General features: G+C 38.2%; 1 protein-coding gene across 10 annotated transcripts in view; it reads right to left on the bottom strand.

Moving 5' to 3' along the window:
• LIMCH1 (LIM and calponin homology domains 1) overlaps positions 1-17,477 on the bottom strand; it is a 173,337-nt gene that overhangs the window by 42,274 nt on the left and 113,586 nt on the right. For 9 of the 10 annotated variants that reach the window (XM_085577833.1, XM_085577826.1, XM_085577825.1 and 6 more), the window contains 9 exons: positions 15,680-15,929; positions 14,738-15,010; positions 9,969-10,259; positions 8,443-8,697; positions 6,793-7,137; positions 5,782-6,108; positions 5,017-5,250; positions 3,814-4,068; positions 2,635-2,670 (listed from right to left, as the gene is read on the bottom strand). In XM_085577833.1, the coding sequence (XP_085433959.1) occupies positions 2,635-2,670; positions 3,814-4,068; positions 5,017-5,250; positions 5,782-6,108; positions 6,793-7,137; positions 8,443-8,697; positions 9,969-10,259; positions 14,738-15,010; positions 15,680-15,929 (2,266 nt within the window). The remainder of the gene's footprint in view (positions 1-2,634; positions 2,671-3,813; positions 4,069-5,016; positions 5,251-5,781; positions 6,109-6,792; positions 7,138-8,442; positions 8,698-9,968; positions 10,260-14,737; positions 15,011-15,679; positions 15,930-17,477) is intronic. The other variant, XM_085577828.1, reaches the window with a different exon arrangement.

Below are 17,477 nucleotides of genomic sequence, written 5' to 3'. Positions count from 1 at the left end.
AACTCTGCAGCAACATGTTATTCCACAACAGTATCTTTCCAAGACAGCAGTCTGAAGGAGTCCCATCTCAAAGCAATGTGCTCCACTCTGACCAACAGGTAGTAATCACTAAGGAGATAAACCTCCTTTCCTGAGTACATGGAAAAGGCCAATGGAAAGGTCTACATCAACTTTTCTGTCTGACATATTCATCCTCAGAAAAGTATCAGAGGCCAAAGCTCTGATCTTTTATCCAAAGACACTTTTCACTATGAGTCCCACATAATTGCATCCTATTTCTGTCTTGTACAATCTCCAAATGGCTCCAGACAGTCACTAACACCTCCATGAACAGAACTAGATTTACTCCTTCCTTCAACCACATGTTGGGCCATACCAGGCACATAGCACACAAGTAGACAGCGAATACATGACTGGATCAAATTAAAGTTCATTAACTTTCTGCCATTAGGACAGCTCCAGAGATTGTATACAAACTCTGTCCTGAAGAGGCCTTTCTGCTGACCAGCATACCAGACCTGCTGTTCTAACAATGATCTAGGAAAAAGCATTGTGCAGAGCAGCAGTATTTGGGATGTTGGAATTTTCAAGCTACACTGCTTTATTATCACAAATTACAGCTGTTCCTGTCAGCAATATCATGCAACAATTTCTTTTTTTAACAGGTCTAAATAAATTTTGAACTTAAAAAAAAATCTGAAGGACTTGAATATTTAATTAATTTAAAAATGAGAGATAAGGTGAAAAACCTTCTTATGAGACTATGTTAACAATCCTTATGTAAGGCATTTATTATGTGGCTGCATTACCATTTTACAGTCATACTAAGAAACTCCAACAAAACAAAAAGGGACAGACTAGCTCAAAGTCAGACTAGTAAAGAAATACTCAAAAATCTCAGCTCACATTGGACTATCATGGTACCATTAGAATTCTCTATCTTCAGGAGATGGGAATGGGCCTGGTCAGCAGCAACACACTAAGTATTGCCTTTTCTGGACCCTGAGACAGACCAGGGCTGATGACAATATTTAGTTTTCCTCTAACTAGCAAAGGGAACCTTAAGAGTCTAGTAAAAGAGTCCTTAGTTTTGCTGCTGGAATAAAGAGCATCTAGTCTAGGACTGAATTCAAGTTACAGTTTTCAATGGGGACTTGACAAACATTTAAAAAGTATTTTAAGTATCAGTTCAATTTATTTTTCCTGCTTGAGAGCCAATTTTAATAGCGTCTTCATAAAAACTTTGTCTTCATAAGGGAAAACATGCTCTTACTTCTATAAAAACTTAAAAGACCATATGGAAAAATAGTTGCTCTGTAAACTGTAGCACATCTGGAAAGGATGACAATGAGATTCAAATATTAATTGCTTTGCCTTTTAAAACAAAATGATCATCAGTATGGAATAAGCAAAATTATTTAATGATTGTTGCTACTCTCATGTGATACCACCAAGACCACTGCAATGCCTCTAAAAGACATCTCCATGTACTTTATCTCATGACTGCATTTAATACAGACATATACAGATGAAAAAAATCAATCATATAAGCATGCTTTCTGAGATAGCTAAGAGTGCCCCCATTGTTAAGTATAGCACTTCTATGTTATATTGCTCTTTTTATCTCACTCCTTCATTTGACTGGACAGATTCCTGCTGCTTGAAAATGATCATGCTTACTCTGTAGTCAGCGAATAGAGGCTTTGCTCAGCATAAAGGTAAAGAACAGTCCATGATTCTAAGCTTTATCATTAAGAGGAAAGGGTGAAAAATTGCATATAGTCTCTGCACTCATAAAGCCCTCACGACTCTCCAAAGCTTTTATTTTAGGATTTTATTTTGGGATTTAATCTGGGACACAGACAAGGTCATGTGCATTTCTGTGAAGAGGACATTGGGGATATTATTGTGTGTGTAATTCCCAACTACTTCTCTTCTAAATAGCTAATACTTCCAAAGAGCTTTCCAAATGACACTGCATACTATTCTGTACTACAGTTTGTGTGCATACATGAACAATTAAAATTTTTGAGTGCAATACATGTCAGTTCTACTCCTTCTATGAAAAGTGATGCATCGAGGTGAAGAGCTTAAAGCTTGAAATTTAGTACATTATTAAATTAAACCTAACCTGGAAGGGATTGAATATAAAGTTTTAAAAAGAGAATAAAGGCTCAGCTAAAGATGTATCTTCCTGGTAATTATTCTGAAGATCACAATGGCATTATTTTGCTTTGGGCTTTCTTTATTTCTTCCTGTTCTTTCTCATACTTCACTTTTTTCTTCAACACCCAGATTCAACCCAACTCTCTTTACCTGTAGCTGATTAGAGGCAATTGAAATTCAGAAGAAATCCAAGACAAAATAAAAGAGAAAAAGAGGAAAAAATACTTTAAGCAACAGCTGGACATTAGTATTATGCTTAGTTTTTAAGGGCTTTCATACAGAAATTATTTTTAACTGAAATGTAAGCCATATCACATTCCATTTTTCAGTGCTGTCTGAAAAATTTATTTGCCAAAACACTGCAAAATAATAATGATGCATCAACTGCATTTTAAATTAGTAGAAAGATGGGAAAGCATGCAGTGTAAGTTGTTTAAAACAGAATCTTGTGAACACAAGACAACTTACTCTGCGTCATCAGACACAGCAGTTCTGGGGCCGAATCTACAAGACCAAATATAAAATTAGATTGTGGATAAATACATGAAGTAGTAATTGCAACTGGATCCGTATAATTTGCACAACTGTCACTTCTACTAGTACAGCTGACCAAAATAGAACCATACTCTTCAGGAACTATGTAGTCATCAAACAAGACTTACCTGATCATCCTGAGGTCAAATTACACAAGAATACCACCCATCCCTCCTTAAACACATACTTATGCCCCACATTATGAAAATCTGCTGAAGTATACCTAAAATGTGTGTAGAAAATAGTTACTGAAAATAGAAAATGTTTTAGCATTTACATTGTGCCATACATGCAATGAATGGAGATAAAACTTAACAGTTACATTCCACAGCAGTGCTTAGTACCACTATTACTGAAGCATGAAAGAGACAAATACTATAGTCAGAAAGTGAGTCACTGGGTTTCCTTTTTTTTTTTGTAGGTCTTGTGCTTGGGGATTTCTTCTGTGGTTTTTGTTTATTTGGTTTTAGTTGGTTTTGTTTATATTTGTTTGGTTTGTTGTTGTTTTGGTTTGGGCAGGGTTTTTTGTTTTTGTTTTTTTTGTTGTTGATTGGTTGGCTGGTTGGTTGACTTGCAGGTATTTATTGTTTTGTTTGTTTTTTGGTTTTTGGTTTTTTGTTAGTTTGTTTTGGTTTTCTTTCCTCAGGGCAGGGGAGTATAGCTGAAAAAAGTTACTGGTAATACACAAACCAGCAGCATTCACTAAAATTGTAGTCTTCTTTAGAGCTATGCAAACCACATATAATATATATGGGATTTATCATAAAAGACCATCATGTGCAGAAGTCAATACTACAACATTAATCATGGGAAAAATAAAATAAGCATCTCTCAACGAGCAGAGTCCATTTTAGCATCTCCTCTTCATAAACTTTTCTTGCAATTCAACATATATACTGTAATCAAACATTCCCTTCACTTAGCTTTCAATTAAATATTTTTTTAAAATCAAAATAAAATGCATTACACAACTATTATTCTTGTTTGTAAAATGTGTATTAGACATACAGTGTTGTAGTTGGGACTGAAAATACACCAGGCAATGCACAACCTGAACTCTGAAGTGTGCACACAGGGGTTTACAAGCTGCGTGGTTCACACCAGAAAGCTCACGTTTGCAGATGCTCATCCTTGGATGAAAGTGTTCCCATTTTGTTTTCCTCAGCAACCTCCTGAAGCTTAGATGTTTGACCAACATGGACTTCATTGTTGTCATTTTCAGCCATTTGGGCAGTATGGGCAGTACCAGTAATCTCATCTTGTCCTGTGGGTGGAAGACTGTCCTCTTGTCCTTGCTGCTGTTCTTGTGGTGGTTCTATTGAAGGTTTTCCAGAGCTATTACTGTAGACTTGTGGACATTTTTCAGGCCTAAGTGAGCCAAAGGCAGTAGTGTAAAGGGATGTATTAAGCAATATTTCAAAAATCACACATACATAATGAAATGCAAAACTGTAAGTTAACAAAAAAAACCAGCCCCTACAAACCCAAATAGCTGACACAGGACAAACTAAGTGGGGCAGGAGCAAAACCCATAATTTTAAGAATTAAATGCTTGGACTGTTCTTTTTAGTCAGAAAATAAACTGTCCAGAACACCACTGAAAATTAAAGTATTAAGTCTTTTCAACACCAAGCCACTGTTGAATTCTATGGTAGATGACAGGTTTGTTTTCTCCTGGCTGAGATGAAAGCTAGTATTTCATCCATGTCTGTACAGATGCATGCCTATCCTTCTCCTCAAGTACTCTGAAGAGGCTGATGAGTAAGAACCTTTCCACTCTTCTTGCAGATGGCTCAACCATCAAATGATAACTCTGTTTCAAAGCTTCAACACTCAACACAGCCTCTAACATCTGAAAAAAAGGTGCTTAAAAAGACATTGAGCATTATCATGAAGAATCCTGGGATCTCTAGGTTTCCTGTTAGGAAGTCACTGGCACTAGTTAAATCATAAACAATCATCTAACCTACTACATCCAGCATCTCCATTTCCAGCTTCATTTCTAATGATTACCTCATATTTAACCATAGAAACTTCTACTACAAAGGTAATGCAAATGTAATTGCTAAATAGATCTGTTTCCACACGTTAGAATTTTACATCTGGTAGAGCTCCGGTCTGACTATCCACATGACTTTTCTAAAAAGGTTAGAAACCTTCTACTGTCTTCTACTGGGCAGAAAGAAATACTACAGAACTGAGGACAAGCATGAAAATAACCACTACTGGGCCACCAGCAAGTCTTCCTGATAAAGAGATCTTTACAAACAGCCTACAAGCCTAGCTAAAAGGGATGGAGAAAAACATGTTTCTTACCTCGTGGTTTTCTTCTCAAGTTCTGTAGCTGTGCCCTGCTTATTCTGCTGCTTTGAAAATGGCATGGGAAGGAACTGCTTAACACTGGGCCCAGGCTGTTTAAGAAAAGCTCCAGTTCTTCTGGCTAACATGTCATCTCTTTGAGGGTCTGGAAATTTCATTTTGTTTTCTGTTCCATCACTCTGCAGCTGAGGGATCTCAAGCTGTTCTGGGCTCTCTTCTTGTGTGAAAGTACTGCTCAGAGAGACAAGTGACACTGTTCCATGATAATGCTCACTTGTACAGCAAGTGGCTGACTTAGACAATGTGAGGTACTGTTACTCATAACAAAGTTGAGAATGATGGACAACTAAGCAAACCAGACATCTTTAGCCACAGCACAAGGAGCCACACTTATGTAGGTGATTTGTTAGAAGTTGGGAATTGCATACAAGTCTATGCAATGACTTAATCACTTGGGAGATGGCATAAAAATCTAGACAAAGCACTATGGTTTGCAAAAGAAATCCCCCCAAAAGATGAAAGACTGTTTTCATGCTGAAGAGTAATTAACAACTGAAGTACTTAAATATGAAAAAAGACAGGTTGTTTTATATTCATAGGATACATTCTTGTAAGTAGTTTTACAAAACAAAACACATGCCATGATGATTGAGTAAAACACATCTTTAAGGCCCATATGAAGAATGGGACAACATTGCTGACTGATCCAAGCTAACACCACACACAAACAAGGCTCAGAGGGATCTGCTTCTGTTCTCTGACCTTTCTCTTTCCTGCAGAGTCTTCAAATCCTTTTCACGAGCTACAGCCTCCTCTTGCTGCTGCTGCAGCAGATAAGGAGCTACTGACAAGGGAGGATAATTTATGGGAATGGAGCTTGTGGTACGCCTCGGAAAAATTCCCATCCTTCTAACCAACATATCATCTCTCTCTATATCTGGTAAATTCCTGTCACATTCTTCCTTAGTACTTTCTTGCTGTTTGCTCAAACTCCATGGGGTTTGTTCCTCAGAGATGACATCAGAAGCTGGTACAGGAGATGGAATTCTCCTGCAAGAGTCATCTGTATCCGACTTGATTCCTCCCTCACTAGTGATGAGAATGAGAGGAGGGATGAGACAAACAAAACATTCTCAGGTCAAATGAAAGGTAAGAAAAGGAGTCATCTCACTCAGTTTGCAAATGTTTTATAAACACACAAACTCAGCTGAATGAATTGCTTGCTAAAAGCATTTATTAAAAGTTCTTGCTGCAGCCACCGACTAAGTGATTAAATAAATGCCAAAGAAATATAAGATCTGTTAATGTGTTAGAGACCCACATAATTCTTCTCCAGACAAATGCCAGAAACAGAGAATAGCAGTACACCATCTTCAAAAAGAAAGTAAATCCATCAGGTTTGAAAAAAAACATTTTTTGAAGATCAGTAAGGCCAGCAAGCTGAATGAAAATTCCTAATGTGCTGAAAGCAGACAGAGCAAAGCTGCTGGAACTGAAGCAGCAGAAAATCATGAATGATAGCTCGGCCTCTGATACCAATGACTTTATTGCCCATCAGAAATTTTGGGCAAGCATTCGGAAGACCTGCACGCAGCGCTTTGCGCAATTCTAAACATGTTAAGATACTCTGAAGATATCAGATGTCTTCTGAACAAGGCCGTGCATGTAAACAGCTCTTTGGTTTATGCGGCAGTTCACTCCCATGCAGATCAGCATCTGGCAAGAACAGGTCTCATTTGCAGCTCAGTAGCACTTCCTAAACCACACAAATACCTGGACTCATTTTCTGGCTCAGATACTTCACTGCTGGATTCAGCAAACCCAAGACTGGCAACTGTGGTTGAAGGAGAGCTTTCAACACCAGAGAGACTTTCCACACTGTCTTTCTTGCTTTCCTCTCCTCTTCCACTCTTGGATGAAGCTCTGCCAATGACGAGCTTGTCCCACTTCTGTTGATCAATCTCAGTTACTGGCCCAAAATGCACAAACTTCTGCTTGGGGCTACCAGCCTTTCTGTTTGCTCTGGTTTTGCGGACAGCAAAATCATCATGGGCTACTGCTTTCACCGTGGTATCAGTTGGTAGCGGAGTGCTGCTGGAACATCTGAAACCTTCTTCACTGGTCATAATGGGGAATAAAAGAATGCCCCCAACATGAAACACTCAGAATAAAACAAATTAAATGATCCTAAGGTTCTGAGGTGGTTTTATTTTAAAATTCGAGGACACAGGTATAAACAGCTGTGGCATACTGAGTCCCAAATGACATATGAAATGCAAAGATAATGCAGAGCTGTGAGGAAAACGCGGGGAGTACATCCATGGAAGCATTTCCTAAGGGCAAGGAATGTAGCATATGGCCTATTCCAAATTCAGTTCTTCACCCTAACAAAGCCACAGTTTCCTTATCTGCTGACATATACCCAGACCCGACACTATATGTGACTGTATGGCACTAGAATGCACTTTGGCACGAGGGAGTTACAGTGGCATGGGAGCACTAGCAAGGACAATTCACTTACCCTAAACCAAGCAGACGGAATCATAATTTTAATAAATCCCCTCAGAAGTAACAGAGAGATTGCTAATATCTTCAGGATGAAAGACTGATTGAGTTTTGATTTATTAGAGCTAAAATTACATACAATAACCACATTGTTAGAAGAATGCCAGAACAGACAGACATCTTTAATTGCAAAAATGGCATGCACCTAAACAGGAAGGCTAGGAGTTGTTATCCTTTCCTACTGGAGTCACAAATCACATGCCTATGTTACAGTCCATCTCCATAGGGAAACAGCTTAGAATAACTGCTTTATACTGGTTCCCTTTGTAGGGGTTTTGTTAGCAACAAGAGCATGAAAATACCATACAGTGAGGCTCCTGAAAGCCCTTCTGCAATGAGAAACAATGATGGTGTATTTGCACAGCACTAAGTACAATATTGTGCTGATGTATCAGCTCCAGTCTCAAAATAGCACAGAGACATTAGTGCAAAGATGCTCATCCTCAGGTAATAGTCCCAAGGTATAAAACACCCCAAGTCCTGAAGATAGCTTGGTAAGGACCAATGTATTTGCTAGTGTATTAGAAGTACCACTTGGAACTTTGTGCTGTTCAACTTCAAGCAGCTTTGAAGCAAATTCAGCCACATGACAGAGGGACCTTCTGGATACTACATTGAGTATCTACAAGAAAAGTAACTGTGAAGCTATTATAGTGCTCTAAATGATGGACAAACTTGCATTTCATGACAGATAGCATTATCTGTACAGATTTCTGGACTCCTGAAAATAGACATAGGCAAGGACTGGTTGTCAACAAGGCATTCTTCAAGTTTAAAGTCACAAGCACACACAGCAGATTATGGCAAACTAAGCATGCTTCCCAGGCTGCCAATCCTGTCCACAAGCAGAAACGATACCTGGGCTCCCCTGACAGTTTCAATCTTTTCCAGGTCTCCAGATCTGCTTTTGTTATAGAGGCACCGACAAAAAACGCATCTTCTTGTAGCTGAGGAAGGATGCTTTGAGATTTCTGTTTTGCCAAATCACCTCTCTCATTATCAAGCTCTTTCACCTGCTGTTCCTCCTCTGACTCAGTCTTCTCATTTTGCAGAAGTGGGTCCTCTTTGCTTGTAACTGCTTGCCTTACTGATGCCATGTGCACCCGTCTTCTTCTAATTTAATGCACATTCCAGTTCAGCAATGAAAGATATTTTGAGGAAGCAATTATAAATCAGTGTCAAAAGAAGAGGTTCAAAGCTCAAGAAGATAAAACTGAATTTATAATATTAATTTCACTAATTTTTCACTAATTTCATTAATTTTAGGAAGTAAACATGGAATTAATCATTTGAAGTTCAAACCTCTCAGATATTCTACCCCACTTATGCACTACTGAGATCACTTCTTCATGTGAAATTCTATTCCCAGCTCAAGTAAGAAAAATATGTATGTTATTACTGAATTAAGCATTTCTGCAATAAGCTTTCTCTAAAATAGTTACAACTATCTCATTTGAATATTATTCACACATCAAATTCAGGTTTTGCTCTCAAACATACTACACAATTTCTCTGATCTTAAGAGTCATGTCAATAGCATTGGACCATTAAACTTTGGCTAGGTGCTCCCCAGATGTCCTTTCAAACTAGTCATTAGAAAATGTTAATATAATCAAATTACCAGCAACTGAATGACACATTTGACATTGAAAATTAAAAGAGCTCTTAAATATCAGAAGAAGTTTTCTGAACATATCAGTTGTTACAATCAAGGTTCTCTGTAATGTGTATATAATGGTTTTATCTAGAATCACATCTGCCCAAATAAAACAGTTTCCTGAAAAAGATCTCTACCTAGCAAATATTTGTGTTCAGCAACTTCTTAAAGGTCTGTATCACTGAGCTGAAGAAAGAAGTGATTTTCTAGGCTGAAGCCTTGTAACCCATGATTAATTTCCTAAACCAATGCTGCATAACACACATTAGGACCAGGGGCAACACAATTCAGTGCAGTGTAGCAGGCATATATATTCAGTGCCTTCATTAAAGACTCATCTGGTCCGTATTTCATGCAGGGTATTAAAAGAGCATGAGATGAAAGAAATGCATTGAAAAACATGCACTGAAAGTGATCAGAAAAAGAGCTGAGATGCAAAACTTATTTTCTAAGTTTATTCTCCACTATGACCATGACCTGTCATGACCTGTCTCATGAGCTTAGATAACAAGTGTCCTGTCTTTATATTATTTACACTCCAAACCAATTAACACTTCTCCTCGTACTGTAACAAAAAATTAGTTTGGTTCACTTTATGATAAAGCATTTGCATTTACTTTAACCTGTAAGGTATTTTTTGTAGCCAAGTCAGCTTTAGGCCTATACAGCAATATATCATGATGAAATTAAGCATTATACTTGAGAGAATAAGACCATGAATGCACACCTTGCATGTTCCTTTTTTTCCATCTGCAATGGCTTTTTAACATCTTCCAGTTTACCTTCCTCTTTACTTGTATAAGGTCCAACTAAAAAGGAGTTAAATGGAACTATGTGCTTGGGTTGATTCATTCTGGCTCGCCGGGTGGCAAAATCATCCTTTTCTAAATCAGGAACTCTGCTGGCTGCTTCATCTTCTGAACCAGAATCCTTTCCTTGATAATGTGTCATGAAGGGGTTGTCCTTGCGAAGGATGATATTTGGGGTGCTTCCATTGTCTTCACATACTGGCTTTTTACTGCCACAGAGCAAAATTAAATAAAGCTCTTGATGCACCAGGGAGAGGAGGACAGTGCAGCACTCATCTCCAGGTCAAAAAACAAGCACAGGCAATCAAACATGCTCTGAGCTGCTGTTAGATTGCAGAAACCCTGGCTAGAAATAAAACTTATATAGAATAGCAAATCCATAAAGACTTTACACAAAAAAAATCAGCATGTTGGACCTTTACTTATTTTAGCTACAGCTGGAAGAACCAGTAAGAACAAATTTTAGCATACAAGATGAAGTGAATGTAGTACCATAACTAGCAGTATTAAACTTCTTGAACACTTCAAACAAAGGAAGAAATATGATGCAAATATCTGACCCCCGGGAAATGTTTTTGAGTCCTGAAATATCAGATATTTGGCATTTTTCTTAATAGGTCTATTAAAAAAAAAAAAACAACACCCATCTGAGTAATCATTGAGATTGTCCACCCTAGTATTCTTAACTGCTTTCTCCTCACATGCACCATGATTGATTCTTCTCCTAATTAACCTTTCCTTTCCCACAGAATAAGCTCTCTGTGCCAATGCTGACACACAGTAGCTGCAATGATAGCACACCAGTGATATTGGCATGCCAGAAAACATTGCCACCTGCCTTCATCAGAAATACAACTGCTGTCAACACAGCCTTGCTGCTACTGAAGATTATGACAGTAAAGACACTTGACAGCTGGTACCCATAAAGATTAAGCTTATTTTAACTTGTAAGGGTCAATACTCTTAGGCAAACTGAAAAGACAGATGGCAGGAGCTAGGCAACTCTCACATTTAAAAATCTAATTGTTCATATTCACATTTTAGGAAGCTGGGCATCAAGGACTGTTCTATGCAGTACTTTTGTAGGCATTTGCTCTGCCATGTAGCACACCTTACTATATAAAGTGAAATAGAGGGGGTCACAAAGGATTAAACAGACTGGTATTAAGAAAGCAAATAGCTCAGGGGTTGCTCCGAGTTTCTCTACTATCTTAAATTTAAAGCCTGCTTTTTAAAAGCATTTAGAACATTTTAAATCCCTGCAAGTCCACTACATACACCACTTATTTTACATTCTCTGCCCTTTCAAAGGACTGCTCCGCAAAATTACTGCAGAAAATTATGGGGAAGCCGTAAACCATCCCTGGCAGACCAGCCTGGCTCAGGCCCAAAGGACATATGAAACTGTCTGCCTTTGCCTTCTTATGCTGCAAAACACAGGATCCCTGTTAGTGATGTGGAGAGTACAGTCTCAAATTAGCTAAAAGCAAATTTTTCCTTAGATCTCCCTGAAGGATCAAAATTTCACTTAAGGCAACATAACAACACTGGCCAATAGCATTCCAAATAGGAACTGCTGTCCCTTTCCCTCATGAATATTTGTGTTCACAACAGCTTCAGAAACAGCTTGCTCACCAAGTGATTATTCAGGAAAAACTTCTGGATTTTTCATTCTCATGTCCACCAACAGCAGTGAAGCTTGAGAGCATCAAATGTAGCATTTCTGAGAGCAGTGTTTTTGGTAACAAAGAAATATTGAATTACAGTACTCAAAAGTGCAACTTATGAGTCATTGCAATGAGAAACTTACAGCTTTTAAGTAATCACTTTCTAGATTGAGAATATTTTCCACTCATTTCCTATCTTTTTCATGGAATCAAAGATTAGCTGTGACATTTTGGGGTCTCCTGAAACAGATGGCCTCAGAAGTGTTTTTTGAGGTCAGTTTACCATGGTATAGATAGCAAATACTAAATAGTAGATTTAGCTGCAAATTGCTCTTGCACACCCAGCCCCAGCTGTTGCAGAAACAGTAAATGGGTCAATGGTGGTACAGCAGGTGCTTCCAAAGTGACTTGCAGGCATTTGCACTCCTTGAACCAAGGTCTCATACAGGCTTGTGGATCCTTATATTGCATTTCAGAACAATGGAAGGATTTTGGATCCCTATGCTCTGTCAAGGTAAGAGTCCATGTTATTTTTCAATGAACATATCATAAATGCTTGCTTACATTTCTCTCTTAATTTCTTTTCTCCATCAGATGACACACTTTTTAGAGTGTCCCCATGAATGTTATCCTTACCTTTCATATACAATACAGCAATTAAGAAACAGATATGCAGGCAATAAGCAAGCAAGGAGGATCACATATCAATAAAACAACATGCAACAGAGACAATTCACTCTTTTGGGAAGGGGAATTACTTTTTGGCATGCATTTGTATAACATCTAATTCAGCTAACTAAAGCAGCTCTTTCCTAGAACATGCTACAACAATGGAGACAAGCACTTAGACTTCAAGCAAAAAATACATTTGCATACAAGTCCAAATCTTTCCTGTTCAGGGCTCAGAAAAGTCCCCTACTGAGTTTAAGCTTTAGGAACAATTAGATGCCTTGTAGAACTCAAAAGTCACAGTGGGTGTCCTCCAGAGGTCATTAAGTTGAGAGGAAACAGCCTGTAAACAACTCAAAGGAACTAAAATAAAACTGACAACTTCAGGTGAAAAATCAAAAGAGAGGCTTGTATCAAAGAAAGATGAGGGAGTAAGAAGGGTGAAAGAAAAAAAATCAGAATACAGAAACAAGAGGGACTGAGAATTCCTGAGTGCCATTAGTGCATGGAAAATTGAACTTGATGCCAAGGAGAGACATAAAATAGAGAAAAATAGTAAGACATTAAGAAATATGATTAAATGTATCCTGAAGTGTCACTATTAAATTCTTCCCTTCTCCTCACCCACTGCTCTTCCACTTTCACACACACAGAATTTTCCTTAATGACTTCTGTCCCTTGTGCTTTTTCTGCTGTGTCGTCCTACTAGCAGGCTCCTACTTTGCTACACTGATGCTTGGGCTACAAAGCTCTGCTCTTTGACCCTTAGCTGGAACAGAAAACTGTCATCTCCTCCTTCTTCCAGCTGCCAAATTCCACAAGTTGTTTCCACTGAGAGCAAGGAAGAAAAATTACTTGTTATTTCTCCTCCCTTCTCCATAAGGGCTGTAAGGACAACAGATTGTTCAAGGAAAGAACCTCACATTTGTTCACACATCCTTCCTTTGTGGACATCAAAACAGTAGATCAAGCACAGAGTTGGAAAAGGGTCTCTCAACATGGTAAGCATCCTCCAAATGCAAACAGAGCTATTTATTATGCACTGCACTGCTAAACACAAGCAATGACTACATTTTACTACATATTGCTACCATTAATACTACAGCCTTGGACTCAGAATAGAATTATGCTAATATCCCTCTGGTTTATAGATTCCAAATTGACTAGGACACTAAATGAGGCTGAAGAACTAATTTATGCCAAGTAGCTCCTCATCATTGGTACTGAGCTTTGTCAAAAGTAATACTCCACAACCAGACATAAACACTGGTTCAATACAACTTGGCAACAGTGAAGTAGATCTGAGAAGAGGACATGTGATAGCATATAATCTGTGACTATTTCATCTGCATATAGCACATCTGTATGTGCTGCACACCAGTTTCACTGCACCTATGAATAAATTGTACCACATATGAGCTGTATTTCTTCCTACTACATTTCAAAGCCCAGACTGACTGTAGACCAGCAACTGATAAACTACTCACTGTTAGGATTCCACCCCACAATCCAAACTGAAATGTTTTGGACAGGAGAACATTTGGACACTTACCCTTTAGCCGAACCACTCTGATTGTTTCTAAGTGCCTTATCTTCTGATGCGTCAGCTAAAACTCTACTTTGCAGGTCAACCCCATGAGTAGAAGAGATTGAGATGATGGAAAGGCATGGGCTGTGAACCTAGCCATCATTCAGCTCTCAAGTTAAAGAACAGGAAATATCCAATTGAACAACATCCAAAAATAAATAACACAGGTAGTAAGTGAATAACTACATAGATTCCATTCTAAAGTAAGGCAAATTATACCTGCTGAACTATGCCTCCATACTTAAACTGGTACATGTGTTAACAAGCACTTTGCTTTTATAGTTCCTGCCATTAAAAAAAAAATGTATAATTTACTAACACAGCTAAAAATATCAACCATCTAAAAAGTGTAGTTCAGTAAATTAAACCATCCCACCAGCAACAACTAATGTAAATTTCTGAAACTTTTACCTAATCTAGGCATTTTTAATATAGATTTCTATATATTTTTATTAAATACAAGAAAGCCTTAAGTGGAAGGTGACAAGTAGTCTGTGTAGTTGTTTTCCTGGAACACGTTTACATTATGCCGTAAAACAATACAATTTCTCAACACAAATGCAGTTAGCATCATACAACTCTGCAATCCACAGCTGCCACATCACAAGCTTTTTCAATCCAAGACCTTCACTAGCAATTGTGAGTGCTTAGCAGACTGGGTTTTTGTTAGGAGATGTGAAATCGCAGCAGATCAAGGAAGCCCACACTTCAGCCAATCCTAAAATTGTGAAGCAGGCACATTTTCCCACACCACTGGGCTAACCTGCCATAGCGCTGGGCTGCTGACATGACCTTAATACCAGCTTGTTCAAGTCTTCTTAACTTTCTCCTCTCTTCCACATCTTTCCCCTTGGGTGCTGATGTTTCTTTTGCACTACGTGAAGGAGACTGATCTATGGAGTTTTCTTCACTTTGATTCACACCTAATTGATTTTTAAGGGAGCTTGCTTCAGGAGACATGGAGCCCACTTTCTCCTTTTCACACAGTTCTGATTTTTCATTCAGTTCTTCTTCTATGGTTTCAGGGTGGGGTTTGCTATTGAATTATACAAGTTAGTTTAATGTAGGCTGTCCTGAAAACATACACATTTATAAGCACATTTTGATGAAGTCAAGATGCCAAAGGATGAATTCTGATGAATAATTGGGGAAGGTAATTATGCTCTTTAAAGGAAGTTGTTTCTAAGTCCAAATCAAAAGTGAAGTATTAGTTGATAAAACCAACATGCAGAGTCACACACAGAGTCACACCTATATAAACCATACTGGTGTATTAAATACAACATACAAATAAATTTATTTTACAAAGAAAACATAGTAAAAATATTATCTATTTTGATTAAATATAGAAAACATTACTTTTAAGTATCATCTGTCAGTAATTGTCTTGAGAACTGAAAGAGATTGTCCAAAACAGTTTTTTCCAGCCTTGGGTTTGAGTCAAACATCCACATTACTTACATTAACCAATATCTTGTCAAACAGAAGCTATACATTGCATTGTATGGTAAATAATGACATCACAACAATGATTTTCCACTTGTTGCTTTTCTCCTAGCCTCACCAATTGCTAAAAACTACTTATCAGTACCGCATCAGCAAGAGATTTATTACAGCATCATACACCTTGGGAAAAGAAGGAAAACTGGGCAAGTGTTAAAGCATCATCAGTGAGGAAAGGAGCGGTTGGACAGGCCAGCCTTACCTGAAAGGTCTGTCTCCGAGCGGAGACGTCGCTGTGCTCCAGCTCTTTCGGTACTCCTCTCGTTCAGCTTTCTTCTTCCGAAGCGGAGCAGGTACATAGCAAGTCTGATTACTCTTGTTTGGGAGGTACTGGTTAAAAGGCACAGCTGATTTAGGTTCACCATGTGAGGTCCGCCTCGCCAACATATCATCTTTTTTCACATCTGGCATCTTTCTGTGTGGCAGGTCGGTTTCTGAGTCACTTCCTCTCCCTAGTGATGAAGGAGAAAAAAAAAAAAATTATTTTCACTTTCATCCAGTTATTTGGATTATTTTTAAAATATAAATCAGAGAAGACACCACCAAAAATTACATTTAGCCACTTTTACCTGTATTTGTATTTTAAAATCAGTCACTGAAGGTAACAGCTATAACATCTACACAGACAGTAAACTTTTTCAATCATTCCCTGAAAAATTAATCTTCAGTCACAGGACACATCAAAAAAACTTAGGTTAAAATTCAGCTAGACTTGTCAATCACATAGGACAGAAGTTTACCTAATGCCCAGATGACTCCTAGTTGTACATAAGGGCATGTTTGATCTGACTCACACTCTTGAACCTAGACTAATAGGTACCTAACTCAAAGACATGCAAAAAAAGGTTCCATTCTGGCTACAGAATGGCAGGAATATGTGGATGTTCCTACACACACATTAACACAGCAATTTGAACACAGACAGCCTCAGATTCAGTCCAGGCCTGAGAATAGCAGCAGCTGCTGTGAACCAGAAGGCTCCATGGTCTCTCTCCAGGCTCACTGGTTGCCTAGTCAATCAGTCTAGCACACAGCAAAATAGACAGAGACTTGATCCCCAGATGGAAAGGTATAAGATCAGAAGGAAGTGATCTCAGGATTTAGACGTTATCAGTACAATGAAGAAATAAAGTGGCAGAGAAAAATTGAGAGAGTAATTTGAGAGAATAAGATCTGAAGTTAGCCGAGCTGGGTGACCACTTGATTCTGTTCAAAAGAACTAAACTTCCTGATATTTACAACACATTTAAAACACTGAAACTTAGGCGAGTTTCTGACTCGAAATTCCCAAATTGTAGGAGTAACATCCTAAAGAGCATTTGAAGTGTGGAACTTCCCATTTTCGAAGCCTAGATCTCCTGCATCATCACGAGCCTTTTAAAATAATTCACAAAGAAGTTATGCAAATAGTTTTTTCCCCAGCCGTGAAGCCTTATCAAGAGCCCTGGTTTGAAGAGTGAAATGGACTGTGTTCAGCCATTTGTCCCATCAACATTTGCATGTTCTCCAAGCTCTGGAGAGTTGGATGTCTCTGGTCCTTGGCCCCTTGACAGCACTTGCATCTGCAGTTAGCTGTCTCCCTTTTTAGGGTGAAGGGAAGCCACTCACGTTGTGTCCTCTTATTAATTCAAAACACTAGTAAATTAACAGCTAATTCTCTGTGCTATGTACTGAACAACTCAAAACAATGAAGTAATAAAAATCACAAGTAGTTTGTGTATAATTCAAAGTGGGGGAAGAAAAAGAGGTCTAAATATGCTAGGAATGTTATTTGCAGAGCTTTTGCAGTAGATTGAGTTATTCATTATTTTCTTGGAGAGAGATGGAGAAGAGTGAAAAGGAACAGTAGGAAAAGACATAACACAATGGAAATTAATGTTAAACAAAAATCACAATGCAGTTTTTGTCAGTAGTCTTTTGCTTGAATGATTTTTGTTAAGAACTTTGACAACTAGCACGACAACTGGTACCCTGAATATAAGTCTAAACAAAATGTGGAG

The sequence above is a fragment of the Lonchura striata genome, chromosome 4 (genome assembly GCF_050655825.1).
Source record: "Lonchura striata isolate lonStrDom1 chromosome 4, ASM5065582v1, whole genome shotgun sequence".
NCBI classification, from domain to species: domain Eukaryota; kingdom Metazoa; phylum Chordata; class Aves; order Passeriformes; family Estrildidae; genus Lonchura; species Lonchura striata.
This window is presented reverse-complemented; position numbering and strand designations above follow the sequence as displayed.